Source organism: Coffea eugenioides, chromosome 2 (genome assembly GCF_003713205.1).
Source record: "Coffea eugenioides isolate CCC68of chromosome 2, Ceug_1.0, whole genome shotgun sequence".
Lineage (NCBI taxonomy): Eukaryota > Viridiplantae > Streptophyta > Magnoliopsida > Gentianales > Rubiaceae > Coffea > Coffea eugenioides.
The window spans coordinates 39385961-39403697 of NC_040036.1; the positions used below are offsets into that span (position 1 = coordinate 39385961).

The following is a 17737-nucleotide window of genomic DNA, read 5'->3' on the forward strand; positions in this document are numbered from 1 at the left end:
AGAACTTTGAAACTTTTACTTTGACATAATTGCGAAAGAGATGACTCAATATGTAATGTAACATATCATTTTTCTGTTGTTATTATCAACGGTTCAAAAGAACTTTAAAAATTGATATAATTGTGATAAAGATGACTCAATATGTAACGTGACATGTCATTTTTCTGTTGTTATTATTGAGAAAAGGAAATAAGGTAAGTGTACGTGCGTGTATATATACACACACGTATCTATGATATCGTTGAGTTGGTGTCAGCGAAATAATAGAAAATCTATTTCGGAGCTTTCCATATAATACTGAAAATGATGCATCATGGACCTTGAAACAGTTCGATCTAGCTTTCAAAGACAAAATGATCCTCCAGCAAGAAGAGCCACATATGTGAATCTACCCCTGCTGCTGAACCCGTGTTCACAAAGAAAATACCGTCTCTGTGAAAGGCAGCATCTAAATTCTTATTATATTTACTGAATCTGATTTCAGGGCCTATCAGGAAATACTCTAATTTGAAGCAACAAAGAGGGTTCTATCAACATGCAAAAACGCAATACAAAAACAAAGGAAAATTTGTTAATGATGATACATAAGCACTAGCCGGTTTTCAAATTACAAATCAAACACTATCGTCCTGAACAGAGAAGGATTCCAGCTTTTGTTCTTTTGTTGGGAACAAAGGCACCAAAACAACAGTATACACATATCTTCAAAGATAGATCTTAAGATTTTCCTCCAAGATGTCCTTTCCGTGTCCAGTTTTCATCTTCTTAGGCTGAGGACAGTGGCAAAAAGAGGTCCCAAGCATAGCAAATCACAGCTCTTCCCCCAACCAAGCACAAAATTCTTTTGGAAATTCACGTGTCCCGTGGACCCGTTGAGGCCATGCCTGCAAAATGATCCAGGGCTGGTCACCCAGTCCTTCTCATCCAATCTGAAATTAGATACGCGATGTTTGCTTTTCAACAACAATGGCTTCAAGGAATAAAATGATCAAATCAGTGCAATTAAGACACAAACTTCAGCCAGCCATAGCCCATAGGAGGAAGTAAAAGGACCGGAGGAAAGAAGGGTGCACTTTCTGGTGAGGCCAGTACCTTTTGCTATAAATGGTACAGTGATCCTCAAACGTGGTAAATGAGATAGATCAGGACCATGACATCTTTGTCTTTGATGGAAAGGGTGAAAATATGGTTGAAATTGTGTAAAAAAGGGGCAAAGACCGGTGAAATGTTTCTTGCTTGTTAACTTTTCTCTTCAACTTGGCATGTGTGATGGCTTTTAGTTGGCAACTATAGAGTCAAGATTATAAAGAACTAAAAGTAAAACCATCAAACTCCTCCTATAACAAAGTAGGCAGTCTTCTTACGGATTCTTGACACTGAAGATAGGTTGACTCTGCCACCCAAATCTCTCTTTAAATTCCCTCCTCGGGCCTTTGAACCGTGTACCTCTACCTTCCCTCTTACATCCAGAGAACGTACACGGAAATTTAAAAACCTTCAATCCCTGCCTTTCAAGTCTCTGTAGAAGGATAGAAACAATGAACTTCCCATATGTTAGCTTTGCCAAACACAACAACATCCTGTTCATTAGAACTCTCATGATTTTGTTACTGAGTTGTGCAACTATTCGAGTCGATTTCTGTTTCTCTAGCGTCCCAACTTCATTGAGAGCACTTCCTCTTGAAGGAAATTTCACTTTTACAGAAAATGAATTTGCAGCTAGAGACTACGGAAATCAGTACCATTTCCTGCCTTTGGCAGTCCTACATCCGAAATCAGTTTCTGATATTGCAAACACCATAAAGCATATTTGGCATATGGGTCCCCTTTCAAAGCTGACAGTTGCAGCTAGAGGCCATGGCCACTCCACCCGCGGTCAGGCGCAAGCTGACCATGGTATCGTGATTAACATGGAGTCCCTTGGTGGACAAGTAATGCAGTTCAATACAGGACAACTGCCTTATGTGGATGTGTCCGCTGGTGACCTGTGGATCAATATTTTGCATGAAAGCTTAAAACATGGGCTAGCACCGAAGTCTTGGACAGACTACCTTCATCTCACGGTTGGTGGTACGCTGTCAAATGCAGGAATAAGCGGGCAAGCATTTCGCCATGGCCCCCAGATCAGTAATGTCCACCAGCTGGAGGTTGTTACAGGTTTGTATGGGAAAACAAGAACCTTTTGATGCTATAGTTTGTAGAACAAAAGACAGGGGGGTCAAAAGGTTAATTAAGAAGACCGTATAGGTGGTGGCTTTTCATTTGTCCCATCTTATTTTCTAGTAGCGGGTAACTACAGATGCAACTTACCACTTCTCCTAGTCTCATGAGCTGGAAATTGACAAATATTTCCCTAAAAAAAAAACTTTACTTTTTGGAAACAATTATCTAATCATTAAACAATCTTGTTTGAAGTAATACTTATTAAAAAGAGGATGGAACTGATTGCAGGAAAGGGAGACGTAGTCAATTGCTCAGAGAAGCAGAATGCTGACCTCTTTCACAGTGTTCTTGGAGGACTTGGGCAATTCGGGATAATAACCAAAGCAAGAATCTCCCTGGAGCCAGCACCAAAGATGGTAATTATATAATGCAATGATCCTATAAAGAAAGCATCTTAAAGGAAGCTTCAGTCTTATAAAGATTATTTTTCAATTATCACCAGGTCAAATGGATCAGGGTGCTCTACTCAGATTTCTCCACATTTTCCCGAGACCAGGAGCTTTTGATATCTGCAGAACACACATTTGATTACATTGAAGGACTTGTGATAATAAACAGGACTGATGTCTTAAATAGCTGGAGATCATCCTTCAGCCCTCAAGACCCAGCCCAAGCAAGTAAATTCATTTCAGATGGAAGAACACTGTTCTGCCTTGAGTTAACCAAAAATTTCAATCCTGACGAGGTTGACACAGCAAACAAGGTGAGCATACCGTGGCACTATGATCTACTTGATTCTACCTTCTCAGTATGTTAACCAAATGAGTCTCACAGCTTTTTCTCTATGCAGGAAGTTGAGAATTTACTATCAAAGCTAAGCTATATCCAATCAACACTTCTTATGACAGAAGTCTCATATGTCGAGTTCCTGGATAGAGTTCATACCTCAGAGTTAAAACTACGATCGAAAGGAATGTGGGATGTTCCGCACCCATGGCTAAATCTTCTCATCCCCAGAAGCAAAATAAAATATTTTGCTCAAGGAGTTTTCGGCAATATTCTGAAAGATACGAAGGGCGGGCCTGTGCTCATCTACCCAGTTAACAAATCAAAGTAAAAGTCTCATACAAACGTCAACTCAACAACTGAATTTTAAAGGGTCATATTTCTTAATAAAATAATTTGCATATTTTACAGGTGGGACAACAGAACTTCATTTGTTTTCCCAGAAGAAGATATTTTCTACATGGTGGCGTTCCTTTTCCATGCAGTTCCTTCATCCGCTGGAACTAATGGCTTAGAACACTTCTTAACTTTGAACAAAAGAATTTTAGACTTCTGTGCAGTGGCCCACCTTGGAGTTAAACAATATCTAGCTCATTATACCACGCAGGAACAATGGCAGGCCCATTTTGGTCAACGGTGGGAAGTCTTCACACAGAGGAAATCGACTTATGACCCTCTAGCCATCCTAGCTCCAGGGCAGAGAATTTTCCAAAAGCGCGTATCTATTTTATAACACAGATAACATTACGACAAAATGAAAGAAAGGTCTGCAGCAAGACCACCAATTGCTATGCAGCAGCAGGCCGCCGCAAATTATTATTGAAGCAACTAAAGGGTTCCATAAAGCAAACGACTCATCTGTAATTAGTGTAAATGGGTAATTACTAGTTCAATATTGATTATCCCTTCTCAGCAAATATAAGTATAATGCGAGGCTGCGGTAACTGGTTCGAAATTCAACTAGGAATACTACAGTATTATAACTTCAAATGAAAAATCTTATGTATTATATGGGTGTTTGTAGAAGGTATGGGATGATGTAGGCCCAGGACAAACATGTCATCAATTTTTTATACACCCCCCCCCCCCCCCTAAAAAGCAAAAAAAAAAAAGTCTCATAATGCTTTATTGCCTAAAAACTATTGATATTTATTGACACTGATAACACTAAAGAAACAGGGAACCTAACAAGGAGACAAATTGATCAAAGTATCTGGTAAATTGGAAAAACAAAATACACATACAGAGTTTATCCAATTTGCACCACCATGCACAGCGCTACTCGTGACTAAATGACACACACCAACGAAGATAATGATTAGATGCAATGTGGCATTAGGAACACATTTCCATATATAGAATGACAGACTATAAACTTGTATACAGAATATCAACAGTATGATTAGGATGCATGAAAACATTTTGGGCAAAATCATTAGCTGCAATATTTCTATGAAAATGAGAGACAATGTGATCACAACAGAGATGTACCATTTTCAACTAATCTCAAGTGAACAGACGATATTTCCCAAATTCATTTCCTTGATAACATACAAGTAAGACGCCCATGAAGCATGAAGCTAAGAACCTAGTCCAGGTAAAACTTCCAATCAGTACTAGTCTACTAATTATCTTGGCGGGCATATCTAATTATTGAAGCACTATGTTACTCCAGCTTGCTGACTTCACAAACTCAGTGCCCTTACTATTTAGACATTCTTTTATACATGATGATCCATCAATTACACAAGTAGAGAAAAAAAAATATTAGGAGTCCGCAATAAATATGAAAAGCTGATTATTAGCATGAGTAATCAGACACTGGTTAGCAACCTGAGACTAGAATTAAGCAAAGAATAGGTTGTGAGACTACATGTAACTCCATCTACCATTCAGTAGTTGACTTGATTACAAGTTTGTAGCTGCTTATTTTTCCTCAAAAGTTTAACTACACCATGCACTAATTTTACAAATGACAAAAATTGCAATAGACGAAACAAAATATTGCATGAAAAAAACAATATCCTAATGAATAAAGATAAGAAAATTTTCTGCTCGCTGAACAAACTTTCAACATAGGAGTCCCTTAAAAGGATAGTAAGCACATTACATATCTCCTGTTTTGAATAAGAGTTTGTCAATTTGCTATGCTCAGAATATCTATGTTCTTCAGACACCTGCCAGATAGAAAAGACCTAAAAGAAAGCAAAGTATTAGAATTGAGAAAAATAAAAGGAAGGATAAGACGCTAATGTCCTGCATGTATTCGTTTCAACTTCGGTTCAGATGCGATGTTGTAAGCTACAGAAGAACTGACTTTCCCTTAATACACTATATAAAATGAAATACATTTCACAATACATCCTTTATTGGTACTTCGTCCAGCTTCAAAAGAATTAGAGACTTCAAGCAATTGCCAAAAACTCCGAAGTTTAGAACCTCCCAAAGCGTGAAGCCACTTGTCACTCAAATTAAGACTGTTTCACAAAAAAGTTGAAAACGAAAAACCATTGTATAGGAATATGTGATATCACATAGACCCAAGTGAACACTTAATCAGGGCCATCCCAGCATTATTGCTTGTACACTAACTCCTTCCGAGTATTGACCTAAAGGAAGTTTTAATTGTGGTAGAGTACAAGATCATACAAACTGCAACATGATAGCCATCATTAACTAGAATATCCTAAAAAACTACTCGAGAATGTAAATTTCCAACATCTATAGATACCTCTAACAGCAGAAGCTTGCCCTGCCTCAGTACAATCTCACCTTCATGTTGCTTTAAGGGTGACCTTAACACACAATGTTGCTGAACAGGGCAGCAAGTAGAATTCCAGAATGTGTCAGCGTTCATGACAAAAAGGCCAGTATGTTACTGCACAACGAGTTCTGCTAATCAATGATTTCTTTCTTGAGTATATCAGTGTATCATTAGCTTTTTTCATCATGCTGAAACCGGAAAAGCACACTGTGTTTTGCAAGACAGAAAGCAGTCTAATTTATGGAAGCAACAAACACTCAAAACATTTTTAGGCTTTAGCCAGATCAAGTCACTTCCTTCAAAACAAATAAAGCCATTCTTTGCCACAAGACCTTACCAAAAAGAAAAAGGGAAACCTGAAAAAGAAATAGTCATGCAGCTTTGTTCAGAAACCGAGTGAAGGACCATAATCAATGAATAAAACTTTCCCATAGTAAATACATTCAAACACAGTAGTCAGCATAATATCAGCGGCCTAAAATGTTGGTCAGATCACATTAACAAAATGGTATGTGTAAAGTTGCCGCTTTCCAGATTCAAATTATCACCATATCGACTGGATATAGGTTATTTATGCATCTGTTAACAGAGATGGAGTGCATACACATTCTTGTTTGCATTGCATTTCTCAAAAGCTTATCTTCCCTGTATGTGGTGTTTAACAAATGATCGGCATTCTTGCCACAGTGAAATAACATAGAATATGAAAATTCATAGCCAAAATCCACTAATGATCAGAAGGAAATATCATCATCTTTGAATAATCAATAAAGTTATTTGTAGATATACACCCAGTTCAGTACCGATAAATTCTGAAACTTATTGAGCCACTCTCTATTCTCTTTGAGAAGTAAAACATCATTCTTTAAGATCGAAAGGCCAGTTCAATCTTTGGTTTCATAATTGCGACCATCCAAAACCACACAACAAGTAACGACAAAAACACTCTGTACCGGAAAATGGAAAGTCATTAAGAAACAAAAAACTGCAAAGGAAAAAGAAGGTAAACATAGCAGCAGAAAACCAAGAGAAACAAAAGATGACCATGGGATTTAACAAGATTTACAAAATCTGTATAATTTTACCTTCCAGTATACCACAACTGTTTTAATATGAAGATCACTGTGAGGAAAAAACCTCTTAAGAGAATAAACAGCTGAACACAATTATGGTATCTCACTTATCAAAGACAACCTACAACATATTCCAGCAGAAATCATATAATCAAGTTGGCAAAATATAAATTGATACTTCAACATCTCTGCTCAACTATTATTAAGTCAATTTTCTTATTGTAGAACTGTATCCAGGTAATCATTAATTAACTATGTGTTTGACTAAGAACGGGCTCAAGCATTACTTTCAGAGGATGTTCAAGCATTTCTTTAACCAAAAGAAGATGAAGGACAACAGACATAGCCAATTTCATAGTATCTTGACTGAAAAATAAACTAAGGCATGAAATAGACCTGAAGCAATGGCATTTTACAGGCAAAACATAAGTTCTGTTTGTGATATGGGAAAAAACTCAAGAGTTAGAAATTACTCCATTATTAAAATCTCTGAATTGTTAAACCACTGCATTCGGTTCAATTTAAGTATCTAAATGAGCATACGTGAAGGAACAATATAGTGGGTTAACTCGTAGAATATGTCACAAGACCTATACAAAGCAAATCCACCACTGTGTGAAACCTGAATAGCCTGCATGAGTTGATATCTGAAACAAAAGGGAAAAGTGCTGTCAAGTTGTTGAACATAGGAGTTAAACAATGACAAACAAACAATCAGAGCACAGGACATGCCTTTGAAGTAGCAGCATTTTAGAATATTTTTGCAGTTAAAACTCTAAGAACCAACAAAAGAAAAACAAAGTGATGCAGAAACTAATCATTTCACAAAGTTGTCACACTGGATTTAGTGTTACTGTCCTGAGCAATAAGATTGACTCATTCATTTCAAATAGCGAAGATCATTGACATTCTGTCTATGGAAAATTATCTTCAGAAATCAGGACCACAGTTGAGTTATCTCATAACAAAATTTAGGAAGAATATTAAGAACCTTTATCTCCTCTATAAGCAATTTACCCCAATAAGCTTCGCCTAGGGCTATACGGTTTCGAAGATTGTACAGCCTTGTGCATCAGTGCTTTAGTGGTTGTACAATGTCAGGAATGAAGTTCTACAAAAAGTGAGAACTCTGGAGCAAAGAATTAGTGTATCATGATTATCCGATATAATCTATGTAAACATTATAGAGACTTGTACAATGTCAAGTGAACATGATATAATCATGTAAACATGATAGAATGAAGAAGTTCTACAAAAAGTTGAGAACTTTGGAGCAAAGAATTAGTGTATCATAATTGTCCGACAAAATCTATGTAAACATGATAGAGGCTTGTATAATGTCAAGAATGAAGAGGTTCTACAAAACGTTGAGAACTTTGGAGCAAAGAAATAGTGTATCATAATTATCCGATATAATCTATGTAAACATGAAAGAGACTTTGACATGCGATGCCCCCCCCCCCCCCCCCCCACCAAAAAAAAAAGGGCTTTTACCTTAAAGGAATTATTTGGAAAAGTCAGCATCCAAGAATCAACTCAAAATTATTGTTTGATATATCTGTTTAGAAGCTCTATCAGAAGGGTGCTAGAATAAGTCTCAAAATCAAGATGGACAACAAATCAGTAATAAATCCAGCCTTATCAATGGAGAATGTAGTCATTTGCAACAGAGTATAACTGAAAAAGGCAACTCCTTTTAAATACGTTCTAGAAATCAATTCTCAAATAAGAGAACTGAACAAGAAAGTATCAAGTGTTTCCAGACCAGTTAATATAAATAGAGAAGATAGATATCACCACCAACGGCCATATATAATACAACCAAAAATTAAAAGCAAACCCATTAAATCAATCACTAATTCACACATCAACATCAGCTAGGCCTAGTGGTCAAGCAGAGGTAGTAATTAGTCATTGACAAAAGAGCGATATTTCTTAGGAGATGAACCTCCTGATTCTCCAAGTATATACTACTTTTCTTAATTCACACTTTCGAATTTCAAGATAGTTTTCAAGCAACATAAGCATGGAAATCTTTTGGCTACAAGAGAAACCAAAGATGCCATCCATGATCCATCAACCTCCGATACCAAATATGCTCTTATAGAGTTGATTGGACTAATTTCCACATTTTGAACTTTCGAATCAACACTAAATTTTCTCCAAGGGAGAAAAGGAAAAGGGCCCTTCAGGAGAAACATAAAAATAATTCTCAGCAAATCCAATTACACAGGCTCAAATCCAATTCCCGAGATTAACTATATACTGCTTTCCCAAAATTATATCAAAACAAAATAACTTGTAATCAGTAATATCAATAGACTATGACGACACGCAAAATAGTTAAAAGCAACAGAAACTAAATAATTTTAGGCACCATTTCACATAAAAATGCAATAATATGCAGCACTGGCAGTATTACCTCTATTCAAAGAAAAATGAGTCTATGCTTTACTGATGAAATACGAACATCCCAGTTGAACTGAGCCCATTTTGCTGCATGGGTTCAAGAGATTAACTTGCCTAAGGTCGTCTTTGAGATACTCGGAAATGGCAGGTCATCAGGGATTTAAGGGTTGAAAATTTGAAGGGAGATGTTTATATAGGAGTTCAGTTTTCTATTTCTAACGACTACAAAAGTTTGGATAATTTAATTACAAGTAAACCCCCAAAGTTGAGAAAAATAATTTTTGTACCATTCGAAGAAAAGAATTAAGCTTGCAAGTGGAAGACGGATTGAGGCCCTGATGATCTTAGGTTGTGTTTGGATCCGTGGATTTAATGAAGGATTCAAGTAGAGGATTTGAAACGAATGGGTTGGAAATTGTAATGTAATGCTCGCGTAACTGAAGTAATCTATTTGGCTAATAATTTAAATATTAGGGGAATTTACAATTTGCACTAGTTGTGGTAAAAAATAAAAACTCAAAAAGTTTCAGAATAAATATCAAAATTTTCCCATTTTTCCACGAGTTCGTGAAATAGATATTTATGCTGTCATTTATGTTTGTTGCTTTTCAAATCCTAAATTTTTGACATTATCTGTCCATATTTTTCGATACACAAAGAGATTTAGATTTTCTCTCAAGCATACATCTTACTTGCGCTAGTAGACCATGATGAGATTGTATAGATTGGATGATCTCAACTCCGTACACATTATAAAGTCGATAACCAAGGCGAAAATTAGAGAGATATGAAGGTAAAATCAGAAATGACATGTTGAATTAAGTGAACTTGAATTCCATTGATTTTATGTGACTCTTCTCTCTAACTTTTCCTACTATATAGTTTTTATATTTTTCAAGAAATTATTCTCTTCTGGTGGCTTTCTTTTGATTTGATGTGTAATGAAGTCTCTCATAGGTTCCTAATCTCTCTAAAAAATTAATGAGAGTTTTCTCCTTTCCTATGATTTTTTTTAGTTTGAATTTTCTCCTCTTCTAGGGTTTTCTAGTGAAACTTTTTATTTTCTTTGTTAAATCTGAGATTTTTTAGAATTTGTTTGTGAGAATTGAAAATTCTTACGTTTATTTGTCAAACTCAATTTGATATTGGATCTTGATGTAGTTAAATAGGAGATTTGACAATGCAAGACATGCACATATATTGTTGAATTACAAATGATTTTTATCTCAATGTGGATGATATTAGATGCTCAAAGTGTGGTCTTTCTTAATTTTCACATCTGTTGTATCTGTAGATCTTCAAATGTATTATATTTTCTGCACGTTTGATTTTTTTTTTTGTTTGTCACGAGTGCATATGTATTATATTTTCTGCACGTTTGATTTTTTTTTTGTTTGTCACGAGTGCATATATAATGCAATGAGACTGATGTTTAAAAAAATAATCACTAATTTTAATCATTTAAATTCCATCCACTGCTTGATGGATCTCAGTTCCAAACCAAATACTCAAAATTGTAGAATAAATTATGAGAGATTTGGAATTCAAATCCAAATCCCTAAGTCTCACCATCCAAGACCCTAATTTGGGAAAGTGACCAATTTAGTCATTTAAGCTTTTAGCCTAAACTAGTTTTGTTCCTCAATTTTTATTTTAGCCAATCTGTTCTTAGAGTTTAATCTTACATCCAATTTAATCCTTTTGTGATGGTACCACAAAGAAATTTTTTTGGCACAAAAATATCAAGCAATCAATGGAAATTTAGGAGCTACAAGTCAATCCTTTTACACTTAAATGAACAACTTTCATCATTTTTATTGAAATTTGAGACAATTATGAATGACAACAATTGGAGAGAAAAATACACGCATAGTTTAATAAAATAGTTGCTAGCATCTGCTTAATTCTTATTGGATAAAAGGATTGAAGGGTTTGGATTCTGCAAGGATTTCTAGAATTGTACTTTGGAATGCACCAAAAAATGATTTTAGAATGTTTCATCAACCACATATAATAAGTACAACTAATTTTCTTTAGATATTAGTTTTTCACTTGAATAAGTAGCTCTTTACTTGTGTTTTACTTGTAGAAAGTTCATTTGTTGGTTCTACCATCTAATGAGGTAGGAGTTTAATTCGAATTATTCCTACATATTGGCACAAATGTTGATTTCTAAATGTTAAATGAGAATTTTTTTGTGATATTGTTTTCCGTTGGTCCATAAATTGTAGTATTGTGGTTTCTTTTGTGATTCATAAAAAAAAATTGAAAATTTCATGATCTTGGTTGTTCAACTAAGTTGTTATTTGTTTCTTTGAAAGATTAAAATAGTTTGAAACTCTGATAACTACACTCAAATTTCATCATAGTAGGGTGCTTGCAGAATAACCAAACAGTATTATGTGGATGAAATTTTAAAGGATTTTGATAATATAATGTCAAAACATAAGTATCAATTGTGATGAAAGATGGAAATAGGTTTCGATATTTAAATATAGTTAAATTGATGTATAAACCCTCTGTGTAGATGGTAAGTAAAGAGTTTTGGCAAATAAAATAGTGAAGTTAAAGTATTCATTGTACATAAGTTTCAATTCATCAAGGGTCATGGAGTTAATATGCAAAGAATAGATGCAAAGGAAGATGGATTTTGTGTTGACATCACATTTTGATGATTTTGATAAAATACAATGAAGAAAAACTAGTTGTTGTGATAGAATAAGAAATTATTTGTTTTTAAGTTTTAACTGAAAAAATGAACCTCTATTTTTGCAAGTCTACATCCTAGGTTTCGTCCTTTTATTAATCAGTATTGAATTTTCAACTTCTATTTGTAATTCAACATTTTAGATAGTTAACAACTATCAATTAATGGCCAGTTGAATTATCAAATACAAAAAGTATGAAATAACTTACATGAAATATAATAACAATAACCAAGTTCAATTCATTAAACAAAAAGTAGTGAATCCATCCTACACCCATGAAAATAACAAACTTGATCTAAAACTAAATATTGACGTAAGATTATAAGAATTGAGAGTTTAAGGGGAAAGAACTTAGCCAAAAGTGGAAGAAAAGCTCAATTTTCTTCAATCTCTAACCTTCTTCCAAAGTTTAACTACAAAATACATAAACACAATAGTTTTACACTAAACATTAGAAAAATAAGTTATTGTTTAAGATCTACATTATTTTTTGCTTCATCAATAATACCTAGATGTCTCTTCTCCCTTGGTATTATATTTATAGAAAGACAAAAGGTGATGAGATATACGTGAGAAATATTCTAGCCGTCTTTCCAAACCGCTTTGAACAAGCGCCAACCGATTTTAGTACCCTTAATTTAACTAAAATCACTTGGCATGTCTAAGGAGCAATCATGTTAATGCATCCAAATCAAAATTTAAACCCCCTCCCTCTTAATTAATTTATCAGTAATTTTTCTAGAAAAAAGTTAAAATTTTTTTTTTTACAAAAAACTACAATCTAAAAGGACAAGTTCTCGTGTACAAAATTCCCTCGACACTTGTCCCTCCTATGTATTAAAATGATGCAAGTATTAGTACTATAACATCTTCCTTGCCCTTTATATTACTAACTAGATCTTCTGTCGTTTTTGTCTTATTTGTAATTTTTTGCTAGAAAGTATCAAATTTTCAAAATCAGTAATTGGGATGTGGTACAAAAATGTGTCCATTTAGGTAGACGGCCATGGCCGTAGTTTGATGTTGTACGCTTTCAAATGCATCTAGACTAATAATTTGTCGTCGTACGTTTCTGATTCAATCAACAAATTAGGAATAGCTAAAGTAATGCTAAAAGAAAGGATACTCGGCCAATTATGGGTCCAATGCGGACAGCCATGAATATCCTAATGCAACAAAACATGCTAATAGCCATGATACTCGGCCAATTATGGGTGCAAGTTTGACTCTACAATGCTTCACTTTTTTATGCTTTGGTTCGATTGCATATGTGTTTAATATTTGACACCCTTTGGGCGTTTTCTTGCACTCTTTTTTCTTGATCAAGTTGTCCAAAATACTTGATAGATCAACCAAATCTTTTAAATTGTTAAATCCTACTAAACAACCAAATCAAGTGTTCTTTTTTTCTTCCTTTTTTTTTAATAAAAAAAAGCTCAATAGTGGTTATCTACTCACCCCTTGATGAGTTGAACTCATAACCTAAAGGTTATAGGTGAAGCGTCTTACCATCGAAGCTACATTTCATTGTCAATTAAATCAAGTGTTGAAGTATAAGCAAATTCACCTTTATTCAACTTAATCAAAATGCACAGAAACAACAAAAAAAAACTTAGCCATTTGGCTCTTAAACAACTAAAAATACACAAACAAACATAAACACAAACACATTTAAAACATGTGCAAACTAATTACTAAATAGAATGAGAGATTTGAGAAGGTGGTCACCTGGAAGTACTTGCAAAGAGAGAAAGTAACAGTCTAAGAGCTTCTTGTAGTATTTCGACCCAACACTGGGTCCTTAAGTCCAATCATGGAAATGGATAATCCAAATCCAAACCAGAATGATGTGGAAGGGAAAGATGGAGAGACTTCTTGAAGAGAACCAAAGAAATTCAAATGCAAATTGATTGGAGAGGCAATCCAGATTGCAAACCCTGGCTCAGGTAATAGATTTGACCAAGGAATAAGAAGTGATAACACAGCAAAGGGGATAAATTTGGGTTAGATCTTTTGTATTTGATAAAGAGGAAGACTGTGATGAGGAAAACATGGAGCATAAAGAACTGAGGAAGAAGGATGAAGAGATTGCTGCATCCAAATTCCCGCATATTCTTCCTTACAGTTTAGAAAATGAAAGTTACTTGGACAACCCGAAGGAAAACTATATTTTTGAAAGTTTTGGGGAAGAATGGTCAGCTTCAAATACTAGAATAGAAATTAACGAAGATGTGGGGACTAGAAAGTGGTTTCGAATTAACAGCACCGGAACAAGGCTTTTATATTGTGAGATTTAAAACTAAGCTAAACTATCACCAAGTGATGCATGAACGTCCATGGCTGATGTAAGGTCACTATGTAACAGTCTCTAAGTGGAAGCCAGATTTCAAAGCGGAGAAGGCAGGAATCAACTCTACTTTAGTATGGATTCATCTTCGTAAGCTGCCAATGGAATATTACAATGAGGATTTGATAATGCATCTAGGAAACAAAATAGGCAAAGCTATTAAGATTGACAGATAGACGGCATTGGCAAGCATAGGGAAGTATGCGAGAATGTGTATGGACGTGGATCTAACAAAACCAATGGTGCCTTTTATTTGGGTAAACAAAGAACTTCAAGCAATTAAATATGAAGGACTATCATAAATTTGTTTCAATTGTAGCAAATATAGCCGTATTATTGGGAAGTATAGGGGAAAGGCAAGTGGTGAAGAGGAAATGAGGGCAAAGTCGAATGAAGTGGGTAAGGAGAAAGGAGCTGAAACAAATCCCTACGGGTCTTGGATAGTAGCAAACTCAAGAAAAGAGAGGAACTAGAACATAAGAGGTCAAATAGGAAGTGACTTGGTATTTGACGGAAGGCCCTTATGTGAGTGAGAATAGGATAAAGGAGAGGAATAACAAGTTGAACTGCTAAAGAAAAATAGGGATTTGGCAGAGGGAAGGCAGCATGATGGAAAAATGGGTATGGGGAAAAGGAGGGGGCATCCACGAGTAAGGGGAGAGAACCATATATATTTGGGGGATGAAAAGAATAGAATGAAAATTTGGGGTCAAGGTATAATGTAATCTAAGGATTGGAAAAAGAAAATAGGGACTCAAAGGCAGAGGATGATAGGTCTATAGTGAAGGGAAAAATATCTAAGATCCCAGAACCATCCCAAATAGTAAGCTTCAGAAGGAAGCAGTAGGGAATTCAAGTAAAGATGAGAGGAAGAAATGTGAGGAGATCATTAGGCCAAGCTAAAAGATCCAATCAAATCAGTAAGACTCTAAGTGTGAACAACTCACCTAAGTCAAAAGAAAGTAGTTTAGGTCTAAATGGAGGAAGACCAAGGAGTCTGAACAGATTTGGAAAGGGAAGTCAAATGAAGCATACTCATCAATTGTTTGATTTGAACAAGGAGAACTTTCTTATATTGAGCCCAAATATCCAAAACCCTCATCAAGGAAAAGTAAATTGGGGTGAGACAAAATGAGGAAAAAGGAAACAGGAGTTGGATCCAGAGGATAAGAGAAATAGACAAAAAGTGACATGTTTGAAAGATGATCAAGAGGAATGATAGGTTGATCTAGAAGTGCTTCAACGAATGGTGAGGAAATTCTACATGAGTTTGTACTATGCGGATGGAAAAATTAAAGGTGACTCACCGTGCATGGGAGGATTCCTAGGAGTAGAGAACTGGACACTGCAGAGCTTGTATAGACCCATGACAGCAATTGAAGTAAAAAAAGGTAGTGTTTGATATAAATGGAAATAAAGTTCTAGGTCCAGACGGAATTCATGCTCAACTATATCAGAAAGGCTGGGGAATCATAGGAAGGTCATTGGTGCAGTTTGTAGTAAGGGTGTTTCAGAATAAGAAGGTCCAAGTAGAAATAAATAATACAATTATTTCACTGATAGTAAAAGTGGAAGGCCCTGAGAAAGTAGCACACGTCAAGCCAATCTCATTGTGTAATGTCCTGTACAAGATTATCACTAAGATTATAGTGGCAACAATCAAATCTTTAATCAGAGAGTTGATCAGAGTAGCCTAATGTAGTTTTATACCAAGTAAACAAACTGCTGATAATATAGTGGTAGTCTAGAAATAATTCACATGGCCAGGAGACTATAGGAGAAGAAATGCATTATAATGGTTAAAGTGGACTTAGAAAAAGCATATGATAGGGTGAGTTGGGGATTCTTGGAACAAACACTGCAGCTAGCTGGCTAACTAGAGGGACTCATATCCTTAATAATTAGTTGTGTAAGGGTAGATTCCATTGAAGTGGTATGGAATTGTGAGAGGATAGTTCAACAATCTCAATTTGAAGGTAATGCCGTAAAAGACCCAAATGCACAATTTGCTACTTTCTTGGAAATATGTGATACTATCAAAATAAACGGAGTAAGTGAAGACACAACTAGACTTAGGTTGTTCCCTTTTCATTGTGTGATAAAGCCAAGGTATGGTTGCAATTTCATCCTCCCAATCCCTTTACCACTTGGGATGCCCTATCTAGAGCCTTTTTGAGTAAATATTTCCCACTGGATAAGACTGCCAATCTTAGGATGGACATTACTAGTTTTAGTCAATACGATATCGAGTCATTATATGAAGTATGGGAAAGATTTGGGACTTGCTTCAGAAGTGTCTTCACAATGGACTACCCGATTGACTTATCATCCAAACTTTTTATAACTGCTTAGCCTGTCAAACTAAAATTACCATTGATACAGCAGTAGGTGGAGCACTAACGGGAAAGTCGCTTGAAAAAGCTCAAATTTTAATAGAGGAGATGCCGACTAACAATTACCAGTGGATCAATGAGAGAAGAAACTCTAGACGGTATGTAGGTATACTAGAAACAGACACTCTTAACTTGCTTAATGCTCAAATGAACAATGTGATTAAATTGTTTAGCAAACAGGTTGGAGTTGGTTTGAGTTTTTCATCTAATGCAAGTGTTTCATGTTGTGCCATATATGGAGGAGAACATAATACTAATGAATGTGTTGATTTTGAGCAAGTTCAAATTGTGAACAATTACAATTGGATGTCTCAAAATAACCCTTACTTAAACACTTACAACCTGGGAGTGGAGTAATCATCCAAATTTTGGATGAAAAGACCAACATAATGTACAAAGACCAACTAATCCATTGGGATTCCAACCAAGGCAGCTACCAATTGAACACTAAATTGCGGTGAAAAAGCTAGCCAAGGGCATCTCAGAGAGATTTAACAGGTTGGAGGGGAGAATGAACTAACTCATGAGTTTGAATAGAAATGTAGAGTTCCAAATTGGGCAAATTGTTACTTCTATTACCAACAAAAACCAAAGGGAGTTACCAAGTAAAACGGAGCTGAACCCAAGGGAGTATGTGAAAGCCATTACCCTTCGTAGTGGTAGGCAACTAGAAGACCCTCCACTGTTAGAAAAAGAAAAGCAAGATGAGATTGAAGAAATAGAAATTGAGAGGAAGAAAAAGGAAACAGGTGTGGGGGAAAATAACGAGGGAAAACAAAGTGAAGATAAACCTTCATCCTCCACCACCATTCCTATACCTCTGGCGATTCCATTCCCTCAAAGGCTCAAATCGAACAAGCTTGATAAAGAATTTGAAATTTTGTGAAACTTTTTAAGCAATTGCATATTAATATTCCATTTGCTAATGCTATTTTGCAGATTCCCTCATATGCTAAGTTTCTCAAGCAGATCATGACTCTAAAGAGGAAATTGGAGGATTGCGAAATGATAGCATTAACCGAGAAGTATAGTGCTATTATTCAAAACAAGCTACTACCAAAGTTGAAGGATCTTGAGAGTTTTTCTATATCATG

The 17737-nt window shown here is 35.4% G+C and overlaps 1 protein-coding gene and 1 non-coding gene across 2 annotated transcripts; one reads left to right on the forward strand and one right to left on the reverse strand.

The window, feature by feature from the left end:
• Nucleotides 1-551: 551 nt before the first annotated feature.
• On the forward strand, nt 552-3979 carry LOC113755682 (cytokinin dehydrogenase 6-like). The gene is made up of 5 exons (XM_027299620.1): nt 552-2157; nt 2452-2579; nt 2666-2926; nt 3014-3276; nt 3361-3979. The coding sequence occupies exons 1-5, from the start codon at nt 1539-1541 to the stop codon at nt 3680-3682; spliced, it is 1593 nt and encodes a 530-aa protein (XP_027155421.1). The 5' UTR covers nt 552-1538; the 3' UTR covers nt 3683-3979.
• A 12476-nt stretch (nt 3980-16455) lies between these two features.
• On the reverse strand, nt 16456-16561 carry LOC113764238. The gene has a single exon (XR_003467521.1). It is a non-coding gene; the product is annotated as a small nucleolar RNA R71 (small nucleolar RNA).
• Nucleotides 16562-17737: the final 1176 nt, after the last annotated feature.